An 11,859-nucleotide genomic window follows, 5' to 3' on the forward strand; every position below is an offset into this window, starting at 1 on the left:
AGTTTCTCTTCCCCGCCAACTTTGTGATTCTCGATTGTGCTGTTGATGAAGAGATCCCTATCATCTTGGGGAGACCGAGCCTTGCTACCGGGATAGCACTCATGGACTCAGAACGAAATGATAGTAAGTTCCGGGTTAACGACGAAGAAGTTACCTTTCAAGAAGATAAGGGTATGAAATTGCCACATGCATACGGGAGTATCTCAGTCATTGATTTTGTCGATGTGGTAGAGGATGCCGTCAAGGTGAAGATGGAAGAGGAATGCCTTGGTGAGGCATTGACGGCTATTTTGGTAAATTTTGATGGTGAGGACATGGAAGGATATGTGGAATTAGTGAATGCGTTGGAAGGGCTTGGGGTACTACACTTATGCACTAAAGAAGCTTTATCTTGACTAAGAGAATAGAGTCACTCCTCTCGCTAAGACTTCAATTGTCGAGCCACTATAACTTGAGCTTAAGCCACTTCCACCGCACTTAAGGTATAAATTTCTTGGCTCTAATGAAACTCTACCCGTAATTGTTTCTTCTTTGTTTAATGATGTGCAGGTTGAACACTTATTGGATACCTTGAGGGAGCAGAGACAAGACATTGGTTGGACTATAACGGATATCAGTGAGATTCCTGCTAGAATTTGTGAACACAAGATACAACTGGAGGAAGAGACAAAACCTAGCGTGGAGCATCAAAGGAGGTTAAATCCTTCCATACAAAAGGTGGTGAGAAAAGAAATCAAAAAATGGTTGGATGTCGGGGTTATCTACCCCATTGTCGATAGTCCTTAGGTGAGTCCAATGCAATGTGTGCCAAATTAAGGAGGCATGGTCGTGATTCAAAATGACAAAAATTAACTCATTCCAATGAGGATGGTGACCGGGTGGAGAGTTTTCATGGACTACCAGAAGCTCAATAGTACTACTTGCAAAGACCATTTTCCTATGCCTTTTATTGATCAAATGCTTGATCGGCTAGCGTGTAGGTCATTTTATTGCTTATTGGATGGTTACTCCGGCTATAACCAAATCAACATAGACTTAGAGGACCAAGAGAATATGACATTCAGATGTCTGTATGGGACTTTTGCTTTTAGCCGGATGCCATTTGGGCTATGCAATGCCCCGGCTACATTTCAATGAATGCATGATGTCAATATTCTCGGACATGGTGGAGGATTTCTTAGAGGTATTCATGAATGACTTCTCTTTAGTTGGTGATTCCTTTGAGCATTGCCTTGACAATCTTAGGCAAGTGCTCAAAAGATGTGATGAGACAAACCTTGTGCTCAATTGGAAAAAATGTCACTTCATGGTGGATGAGGGTATTGTTCTTAGCCACAAAATCTCCAAACAAGGCATTAAGGTTGATCGGGCAAAGATCGAGATAATTTCCAAGCTTCCTCATCCCATTTCGGTCAACGGTGTTTGGAGCTTTTTGGGGCATGCCGGTTTTTATCGGCGATTTATCAAGGACTTCTTAAAAATTGCAATTCCCGCGAGCAAGATCCTTGAAAATGATGCTAAATTTGAATTCGATGAGAAGTGCCTCAAAGCTTTTGAGGAATTGAAAGAAAGGCTCACCACGACACCTATTATTGTCACACCCGATTGGTCTCTTTCATTTGAACTCATGTATGACGCCAGTGTGTGGCTATTGGAGTAGTGCTTGGTCAACGGCATAACAAGATTCTTCATCCTGTCTACTACGCAAGCAAGATACTCAATGGCGCACAAATGAATTACACTATAACTGAGCAAGAACTGCTTGCCATTGTCTATGCTTTTAAAATATTCTGAGCCTAATTGTTGGGATCCAAAATGATAGTCTACACCGATCATGCTGCTCTCCGCTACCTTATGATGAAGAAGGATGCTAAACCAAAATTAATTAGGTGGGTTCTTTTGTTACCATAGTTTGACTTTGAAGTCAAAGATCAGAAAAGAACAGAGAATCAAGTTGCGGATCACTTATCTAGGCTTGAAAAGGCAGGGAGACCAAAATAAGATCTTGAAATTAATGATGCATTCCAAGATAAACACCTATTGTCAATATCTAGACCCTCAACTCCTTGGTATATCGGCATCGCTAACTTCTTGGTTAGTGACCTTATCCTCGAAGGATTGGAAGCTTATCAAAAGAAAAAGTTCTTGCGGGATTGTAGGCAATACTATTGGGAGGAACCATTTTTGTTCTAGATTTGCACCGACAACATCATTCCGTGTTGTATTCCGGAAGATGAGGTGACTCAAATTCTCAAAGAATGTCATGACTCCCAGTTGGGGGTCGCTATGGTAGAAACCATACGGCGGCAAAAGTGCTTGAATGTGGATATTATTGGCCATCGATCTACCAAGATGCAAATCTAATGGTCAAAGCGTGTGATCAATGTCAAAGACAAGGGTCAATTTCTAGAAGGCATGAGAAACCTATAAACTTTGTGATGGAGGCATGATATACCTATGAACTTATGACATGGCATATATCCTGGTAGTAGTAGATTATGTCTCCAAATGGTTCGAGGAAATTGCCTTGCCAAATAATGAGGCAAGGAGTGTAACCGCCTTCTTGATAAAGAACATATTTACTTGGTTTGGAACCCCAAGGGCCATCCTTAGTGATGGTGGTTCTCATTTTTGCAATAAAGCTTTTGCCGGGTTGCTCGAGAAATATGGAGTTAAGCACAAGGTGGCCACTCCTTATCATGCTCGGTCAAGCGGTCAAGTTGAAGTCTCCAACCAGAAGATCAAAAACATTCTAGCAAAAACTGCTAATGCAAAAAGAACCGACTGGTCAAAGACGCTAGATGATGTATTGTGGGCTTATCGAATAATATTTAAGACACCCATTGGAACCTCACCTTACCGGTTGATTTTTAGTAAGGCTTGTCACTTGCAAGTAGAGTTTGAACACAAATCCATGTGGGCGTTGAAAAAGTTAAAACTTGACTGGGCTGAAGCTGCTAATCTAAGGATGACACAACTCAATAAGATGAAATAGTTCCATTTCTATGCCTATGAGAATGCAACCATGTATAAAGAAAGAATGAAGTTTGTTCATGACAAGAAGATTTTGAAGCTGGAATTCAAATCCAGTGACTTAGTCTTACTCTTCAACTCAAGATTGAAGTTTGTTCCGGGCAAAATCAAATCCAAATGGTCTGGCCTATTCAAAGTTGTGAGTGTGTCTTCCTATGGCACTATTGAATTAGAATCCGAGGACGAGACTCAAACTTTTAAAGTAAATAGCCAAAGGGTGAAGCATTACCTCAGAACAATTAGAGAAAGGCAACTAGTAGAACAATTCGTACTCAAGGATGGTCTTGTACCAACTCCCACCACTGATTAGCCAAATCGGGGCAACATCATCGTATCGCGATGTTAAATCAAGTGCTTCTTGGGAGGCAACCCATGTGTTGGTAACATTTTTGGTTAGATTTTTATTTTTGTAGGTTTATTTGCAAGTGTTAAACAATTTGACGTGTGTGTTTAGAGTGTAGGTTACTCAAAATACAAGGAAATGGGATGCAAAGGTAGAGGGAAAATGAAGGAAAGCAAACTGAGATTCAACTGTTGTTCTGCAGCAACATATGCGGTCGCATAATGAGTTTGCGAATTGCAAAATGGCCGCATACATCAATAGGACATCATGAAAATTGGCCCTTCAAAATGCGTAGAAAATTAAACTAATGCAGACCGCACAATGGTTCTGCGACTGCAGAGTGGGTCACACATCTGTTACACACCACCCAAATACTAATCCATCGCAAAACACATATGCGGCCGCATAATCTATTATGCGATGGTAATTTCACCGCAAAACCCCCAGATATTAAAACCTAGTTTCCTTCTCTCTCTCTGATTTCCGTATATCTACTCTAACTTTGCACACACAAAAACAAAAATAAAACACAAAAGAAAAACACAAAAAAAGAAAAGAAAAGAGAAAGGCTCACCTAGCTCGCACGATTCACATCCAAGAGGCTTGCTTGATCTTCCCACGATCTGGGATGTGACTTTTCAACCTTTCTCTTGCTCAGGTGCTTTGAGATTGCTATTTGATTTTACTCGCCTCAATTCTTCCATCTCATCCATGATACCCTTGTCTCTCTACCTTGCTTCTTGTTTCTTGTACTGGGAATATACTTTGGGAGGAAGAATTATGGTGGGCGGTGGTCCAATCAAAATTAAAGGGTTAGAGTTAGGAGTACTGATTTGAGTATGGGAGTTGGTGATTGTTGACAATGTGCATTGAGTATTGTTAGGCAGAGCATGAAATCGTTCTGATGTTGAGTGTGTGTGTGTGTACTTATTTCTCACAATTTGTGCATTAGCTGCTTAGGATAGAAAAGCATGAGTTGCATATTGTTGTTGCCTGTGAGTGAGTTTTATGTGGAGAAGAGGATCTCTGTAATCCGCATAACTAATTTGCAGTCCGTAGAATCATTGCATGATTATATGCTTGGGTGTTTGTAGAAACAACTGTGTTGTTGAGTCTGTGGCCGTAGAATTGGTTTGCGGACCACATAATGGTCGCAGACATAAACAGATTCAAGCTAAGTTTCAAGGTTTAAAATGCGATCGATCTATGGTCGCAAACTTGTTCTACGACCACTTCGGCGGCCCGCATAACTTTTTTCTTCTGATAGGGCATATTTTGCGTTGTGCTTTGCGATCAGCAAAGTTCTTCTACGATCGCATAAGTGTTCTGCAGAATATTTTTTGTCTCTCATTTATTTTCCATATGTTACACATGCCTTACCATGTACTCACTTCAAGTTAATTGGCATGAATGGCACCAAAGAAATCCCTAGTATCGAGAGCACCCACCACTCAAAGAAAGAGACGGTTTGCAGCTATAAGCCCACAATCATAGCAATCCCAACACAAATGGCCTGGCACATCCAGAAATTCATCTGAGCCTGCCTCCCAGTCTAAAGAAAAGGAGGCACAGCTTGACCTTGTGCCACCAGTTGACCTCCAGGCCGAAGCACGCAGAAAGAGTGGTAAGGATCTCAGGTTTGGGATCACCGACTCTTGGAATAGGTACAGAGATCGCTTGGCAAAAAGAAAGTTCCTCGAAGAAAATCAGCTGAGTATGAACGGTCTTAAAGAACACTACCCCCATATGCTAGAGAACATCCAAAATAGGGTATGGGAGTTCTTCACTGAGGTTTCGGGGGAGTATAACGAGACACTTGTTAAGGAGTTTTATGCTGCATATGCCGCATCTAGGACCAAAGAACAAAAGAGAAACCGTGTATACTTGACCTCTGTCACAGTCCGAGGTGTTGTAATATCTTATGGTCCCCAATCAATCAATGATGCATATTTCAGATCTTGGGAACCACGCATGGCAGAATATGACGCACAAATTACAAATAAGGAATCTGAGCGTGCTTAGGTAGCCTCTATCTTAGCCAAGGGAACTCCACCCTAGATTACACCAGAACAGAAGATATACAAGAGGGATTTCACCCAAGAAAGCTGGTATTGGCTAAGTTTTGTCTATTCTCGTATAATGCCAACGAGAAATGAGACCGACATCAGTCTAGAGAAGGCGATCCTTATTGCTTCCATCATGTCAGATTTCAGGATTGATTTAGGATAGCTTATATTCCTTGAGATTGGGGTGCGGGCAAACAAGAAAGAAACCCTGCTTCCCTTTCCATGCTTAATCCATGTTTTGTACGAAGACGCAGAGGTTCCTCCGGTCCCCAAACATGACCACATAGTAAAAGTTGTTCAGGACATTGACATCAGTAGGCATAATGATACTTCGGAGAATGTGGTCGAAGATCAACCAGAGCAATCACTCACTCTCCCTCCGTCCTCGTCCTCTTCAGCAGCACCTGCTACCTTATCAGTGCCAGACACTTCTTCAGCACCACCTACGTCCACATATACTCCCAGACCAGCCACTACATCACCACCTGTCTTATTGCCTTCACTCTCCAAGCTTGGTCTACTAGCACAACATGCAAATGCCAAAGTAGACAAACTTACAAAAGAATTTCTATTGCTCATCCGGCAAGCATGACCCCGCTCTAATACTCGGTAAGTGATATTCAAAAGCAATATCTATCATATGAGGACCGACTCAAGCACTTTGAAGCTCGCCTAGAGAAGGTTGAGTGAGATGGAGCTGGGGACATGCCTCAATTCAAAAAGGATGTAGTTGAGCTCAAGTTGGAGCTACATAAGATGCAGACACTGGAGTTTGACTTGACTACCCTTCTTCCAGTGGAGGGGGAGCATGGCACTGACACCTTCCAAGTACCAAGCCTTGATTGGATTTCACAAACCTCCTGCTAGCTGGGGAGGCATAGGGTGCTGGCATCTCCCAAACTCCAGGTTCTGTTGCACATGCAAATGATCATTTAGACGAGGAATTCGGAGAGTCTCGTGAGGAGACAGATGAGGAGAAGATATCTGAGGAGGGTGATGATCCAAGGGACAACAGAGGCAAACCGGTTACTGTTTCTACAGAGGAATTGGGTAAGGATGAGGCGGATGTGAAGACAGCTATCACACACTCCCTTGTAGATATGATTTCCATGGCTACCACCATGACCACACAGCCATCATCAGGTGAGGCCAGCAACTCCCAAGTCCAGGACCCGGCTTCGCAACTGGCGGAGCCTTCTACTTTGGTCCCAGACACCACTGTCCAGTCAAAGGATCCAGCCATTGCCTCCATAGTGTCAGCTCCCAGCCCCACGACCACTTCAGACTGTTCAGCCCATCCTAGCGCCTAGTGCGCCCCAGGAAGCCCCTAAACTTTCCTCTAGATTTTTCAATGCACTGGGGATAATGCATGCTCTTATGTTGGGGGTGGGGTTACAAGATGACTCTTGCAACTTGTGTATAAAATTTTAGTCTTAATAGAGTAGATTTATATTTAGTAATGTGTTCCCCTTGGTGTTTCTTTGCCGGGTTCTTATCCAAGGGTGTAATAGTAGAACCATGGTTGTAGCATGAAACATTTTGACTTGTTTGGTGCTTTTGTTCTAGATTCAAGCATGTGATAAGTTTTATGGAATAAATTGCACCCTTCAAAATTACTAAATAAATAGTCAGTCATTTTTGTGAAATCGAGGTTCGCTCTTAGACTTTGTGTTTACTTAGAATCCCAAATATCATGTGATGAAGTTTTGAATTGCCTTGTATTCATTTTAGGGCTGAAATTATGTTGATTCGAGCAGTTCATGCGTCGTGAGTGGTGAGAATTTGTGTAAATAATGCATGTGCTCAACATGTAATGTCTTGAACTTGCCCGATTGGATTCTCAATGCAAGTCTCACATTGATGATTGAGTGTTGAAATGATCTTAGACTCTCTTAGTGATTGCTAATTAAGTTTTGGCCAAATTCATCTCTCTGGTGCATTTATTATCCTAGTTGTCCCCCATTGAGCCTTTAACCTTTCCTTTGGCTACCACATTACAAACCTTTATCCCTTTTTGTGAATTACTCCCTCTTTTGAACCCATCCCTCCTTGAATATTATGAATGGGAATTTAAGCCTAAGTTGGGGGTGTTGGTGTACATTGGTAAACAACAGAAGAAGGTAGTGCGTGAAAAAGCTAAGCTTTTGAGGTTGTGGCATGTGAAGCGAACAGCTAAGTCTAGAGCCATCGTACCTAAAACAAAAAGCTTCACGTTCCCTCAGACCATGAAATACACTTTAAAAAAAAAGTAAGTAAAAAAAAAAGTGAAAAGAAAGAAAAAAAAAAAAGAAAATAGACTGGGGGGAGAACGTGGCAAGGCAAGTAACTAGGGAGTGGTCATGAACTACAAGATGGATTGATAGTAGCAACTAGTTATCAACAAGGGCATTGTGTGCTATTCGAGAAAGAATGTGTGTAGCGTTCAAGGAGGGTACAGTCACTATATTCTCAAATATTCATCCAACCCGTCTCGAAGCCTACACTACAAGCCGTAAAATGTCCTTTTTGATCTAACACCAATTATTCTTGAGATAGCAATAATTTAAAATAAGGACAAGCATATGGACTGATACTTGTAGCTCTTAGCGTTCTTTCTGAGTGCAAGAGTGTTTGATTGTATCCCCTGTACATATTTGTTGAGTTGGGGATTTTTTTTATTGTGAGCACGCATGAATTGTAAGATTTAGAAGAAGTTAGGCTTCTTGAAGTAGGATACAAGTGCATATCTAGCTATTGGTAGTACTCTATTATTGCTCTTGAGGCTTGAAGCTCATAAACTGATTATTTGAATAGTTAAATGGTCTTTGTCTTCAAAGAAGGGTGAATAAAGGAAGTTACATGCTTGCTAGCTAACAGTCAGCACCATCCATAGTCATTGATGTTTTATGATCAGTTGGAAGTAGATTAGTATTTAGTAGGGTGACTTTTTAGTTGTTTGAGAGAAAGCAAGAGTCTAAGTTGGGGGTGTTGATGTGTCGTAGAAATGCAGCACTTTTGATACTAATTACATAGACTTTAGTTCATCCTTTAAAGCATTATAAGTCATTTCTTATGTAGTTTTTGTGTTTTGCAGGAAACCAGATTTGAAGAACCAAGAACAAGAAAAAGATGACAAAAACCCATGGAAAGGCAGAAATGCGGCAGGTCTGCGACCGCAAAAGTGATGCGCGAACCGCAGACCCATCGCAGAGCTAAACAGGCCATCCCAGTATTTGAGAGTCAAATTTGCGATTCCCTTTGCGGTCGCACAACTCTTATGCAGACTGCATAGTTATCGCACAATTGCAAAAGGGTTTCCAGTGAAGATGATTTTTCGGTACACTATGCGCCCGCAAAACCTATATGTGGATCGCATAACCAAGATGCGATAAAAAATTGGAAAATTTTGTGATCAGATCTGCGGTGAGAAGGAAATTATGTGGACCGCGAATGCTTCCTGCAGTTGCAGACTTTATCTGCAGGGTCATTTTTGTCACTTTTGGTCCACGACTTTTGGGCCATTATAAATAGAATGACTAGGGTTTTTGTGTACCATCTTGTTTGAAAAAGAGTCTACACTTAGAGTATTGAATACACCATTATTTGGGGAGCTTTTGAGAGAGAATCAAAGACTTTGTCCTCTTTGTAAGCTTTATGACTTTATTTATTACTTTGTTCTTGTATTCTAGTATGAGTAGTTGACTTTAAATACTAAGGTTGTGGACCCTAAGTGGGTGTAATGTTAATGGGTATTTACTATTGTTTACCATTGAATATATATATAATGGTTGGTTTATTTCTATTCATTTCTCATGCTTCATTTACGGTTGATGGTTGCAAACATTGACTAGTGCCATTTTACTCTATCTTTACTTGGAAAAATGGGTTAGGGTTTGGTAGAATTGAATAGCAAAAACTCAAGGCTTTAAACCTTGTTTAATAGAATTGCTTAGGGATAAGTGGGTTTTATTTGGCATAAATTGATTGTTCTTAATTGTAACTCTTTTATATTTAAAAAAATCATAAAGAGGAAATACTACCTAACTATTGGAAAGTATTGGGTAGTCATTTAGGAACTATTTGCATATCAAAAGACCTTCCATTAGAAATATATCATATTAACACCGATAGCATTACATTCCATTGATGGGGACACAACCTTGGTTTCTTAATCAAATTAATCAAATTCTCTTAACAAAATAACTTTTCTTGACAATTCACAATTACAAAACTCTTATTAACCTAACGAAGTAGAATTATGGCTTAAGTCAAGTTTCACACTACTCAAGTAACCTTTTCACACCTATTCCCTATGAGATTCGATCCCAACCTAGTTGTGCTATTATATTTGACATCAACCACCTTACACTATTTATATAGGTGTAATTTGATCGTATAAAAAATTGGTTCCGTTGCCGAGGAATATGGTTTTGAAATTACTAACTAGTGTGTGCTTTACTTTACGTCTTCTTCTATTCTATCACACTTTGCATGCTTTGCTTGGTGTCATTAGATAAACATGGGCGAGCCGGAAGAAGAGAATGTGTTTGTGGATATATACGAGTATATTGATGATACAAATGTCATTGTCCCTCCTAGAGTTGATGCTGCTACTTTCAAGGTGGAACATAGTCTAATTCTAATGCTAAAGGCGAAGGGTTCTTCCAAAATTCCACTGACGATGACCCGACACAATATCTCAAAAACATTTTGGGTGTATGTGCAATGCTTATGCAAAATCATGTCTTGGATAATGCCCTAAAGTTGAGGGTGTTTAAATACTCTTTAACCGGAGAGGCAAGACAGTGGATCCAAAATCTACCTCCTAATTCCATCCATACTTGGGCCGAACTTTTCCGAGCTTTCTTAGCAAAATGGTTCCTACAAAGCAAGAAGTTCGAGCTTGGGGATAAAATTTTCTTCTTTAAGCAATTGCCGGAAGAGCATCTACATGAAGCATGGGATAGATTCAAGCTATATTAGGTGAGGTCACCGAATCATGGTTTTTCGGATACTATTTTGTTAGAGAAGTTTTACATGGGCTTGGATCCTATGAATCAATCCATAGCAAAAATGCGGCGGATGGATCATTTATGGATAAAACATTTGCAAAGGTCACACAAATCCTCAACAAGATGGACGGACATAAACAAGCTTGGTACTCAGAAGACAACACATGTGGAATTTGATATGGTACTCCTTCCTTGACCAACATGATTAAGGAGAACAAAGAAAGTGATCAAGTAATTGACGGGCTTGCTACGAATGTCAACATGTTGACAAAAATGTTCACTTAAACCAAAATAAAAAAGGTGAATGTTTTGGAAGATGTGCAACCAATGTCAAATGAGGAATATGAAGAAGCAAATTATGTCAATAATTCACGAGGATATCAAAGACAACCCTACCAAGGTTCAGGACAACAACACCAATAGAGATCTAACCCATAGCAAGGCAACCAACAATGGTGAAACGACCAAGGTAGTTCAAATCAAGAAAATTGGAGTACCAACAAGAAAAAATTTTCAAATCGGAGTTCAAACCCCTATGTTCCACCAAAGGGGCAATATTCTAACTCTCCACATTAGAAGGAGAGTTCTTCAAGTGAGTCCAAGTTGGAAAACATGCTTGAAAGAGTATTGCAAAATCAAGAGAGATCCGACACTTCAATGAAAAATATGACCGAGCTTGTGGGTTCTCACACCGCATCTATTCAAAGGTTGGAGATGCAAATGAGGGATTTCTCAAGAGAACAAAATCCGAAGAAAAAAAGCACGCTCCCAAGTGATACAATTGCAAACCCAAAAGCTGGTGGGAGTGGCCCAACCTCTCATTGTATGGCCATTACAACTCGAAGTGGGAAACTACTTCAAGGTGAGAATGAACAAGTGGTCGAAGGGGAAGATTCTGAACAAGAAGTCGAGGAGCAAATTGAGGTGCCAAATATTGTTGAGGTTGAAAGACTCCCAAAAAAGGTGAAAGATCAAGATGTGAACCGTGAAGAGGTTAAGGAAAAGGTAATAGAGGCACCAAAGCCTCTATCATCAATTACTAGACATCCCCCTCCGTTCCCTCAAAGACTAGCTAGAAGGGTAGATGATAGCAAACTCGAGAAGTTCTATGACATCCTAAAGTAATTATCGGTAAACATTCCATTTGTGGAAGCATTTCAAGAGATGCCGAATTTTGCTAAGTACTTGAAGAAATTGATCACTAAAAAGAAAACCACCAAGAATAAAGTGGTGAATGTCACCCACCGGGTTAGTTCCATCATTGCAACAACTGTCGTCCAAAAGAAAGAGGACCCGAGGGCTTTCACCATTCCATGCACTATTGGAATGCGTCACTTTGCACGAGCCCTTTGTGATAATGGGGCTAGCATCAACTTAATGCCCCTTGCTATTTACAAGCAATGGGGATTGGAAATGCCTAGGTCTA

The 11,859-nt window shown here is 40.6% G+C and overlaps 2 protein-coding genes across 2 annotated transcripts; both read left to right on the forward strand.

Annotated features, from left to right (window-relative positions):
- The first annotated feature begins 867 nt into the window (after window positions 1–867).
- LOC138892819 (uncharacterized mitochondrial protein AtMg00860-like) lies at window positions 868–1,660 on the forward strand. Its single transcript, XM_070176562.1, has 2 exons — window positions 868–976; window positions 1,092–1,660. Exons 1-2 carry the CDS (start codon window positions 868–870, stop codon window positions 1,658–1,660), a joined length of 678 nt encoding a protein of 225 aa, XP_070032663.1.
- Window positions 1,661–6,147: 4,487 nt separating this feature from the next.
- LOC138892820 (uncharacterized) lies at window positions 6,148–11,558 on the forward strand. The gene is made up of 5 exons (XM_070176563.1): window positions 6,148–6,270; window positions 6,324–6,697; window positions 8,516–8,582; window positions 9,935–10,042; window positions 11,010–11,558. The coding sequence occupies exons 1-5, from the start codon at window positions 6,148–6,150 to the stop codon at window positions 11,556–11,558; spliced, it is 1,221 nt and encodes a 406-aa protein (XP_070032664.1).
- Window positions 11,559–11,859: the final 301 nt, after the last annotated feature.

The sequence above is a fragment of the Nicotiana tomentosiformis genome, chromosome 5, assembly GCF_000390325.3.
Source record: "Nicotiana tomentosiformis chromosome 5, ASM39032v3, whole genome shotgun sequence".
Lineage (NCBI taxonomy): Eukaryota > Viridiplantae > Streptophyta > Magnoliopsida > Solanales > Solanaceae > Nicotiana > Nicotiana tomentosiformis.

Excerpts from the sequence above, each read along its gene's own strand:
- LOC138892819 (XM_070176562.1), top strand. The coding sequence starts at position 868 with ATGGTGACCGGGTGGAGAGTTTTCATGGACTACCAGAAGCTCAATAGT. Across the intron at positions 977-1,091 it reads AATGCTTGATCGGCTAGCGT|CCGGATGCCATTTGGGCTAT; the intron begins GTAGGTCATTTT and ends TTTTGCTTTTAG.
- LOC138892820 (XM_070176563.1), top strand. The coding sequence starts at position 6,148 with ATGCCTCAATTCAAAAAGGATGTAGTTGAGCTCAAGTTGGAGCTACAT. Across the intron at positions 6,271-6,323 it reads ATGGCACTGACACCTTCCAA|GGTGCTGGCATCTCCCAAAC; the intron begins GTACCAAGCCTT and ends GGGGAGGCATAG. Across the intron at positions 6,698-8,515 it reads CCAGCCATTGCCTCCATAGT|GAAACCAGATTTGAAGAACC; the intron begins GTCAGCTCCCAG and ends TGTGTTTTGCAG.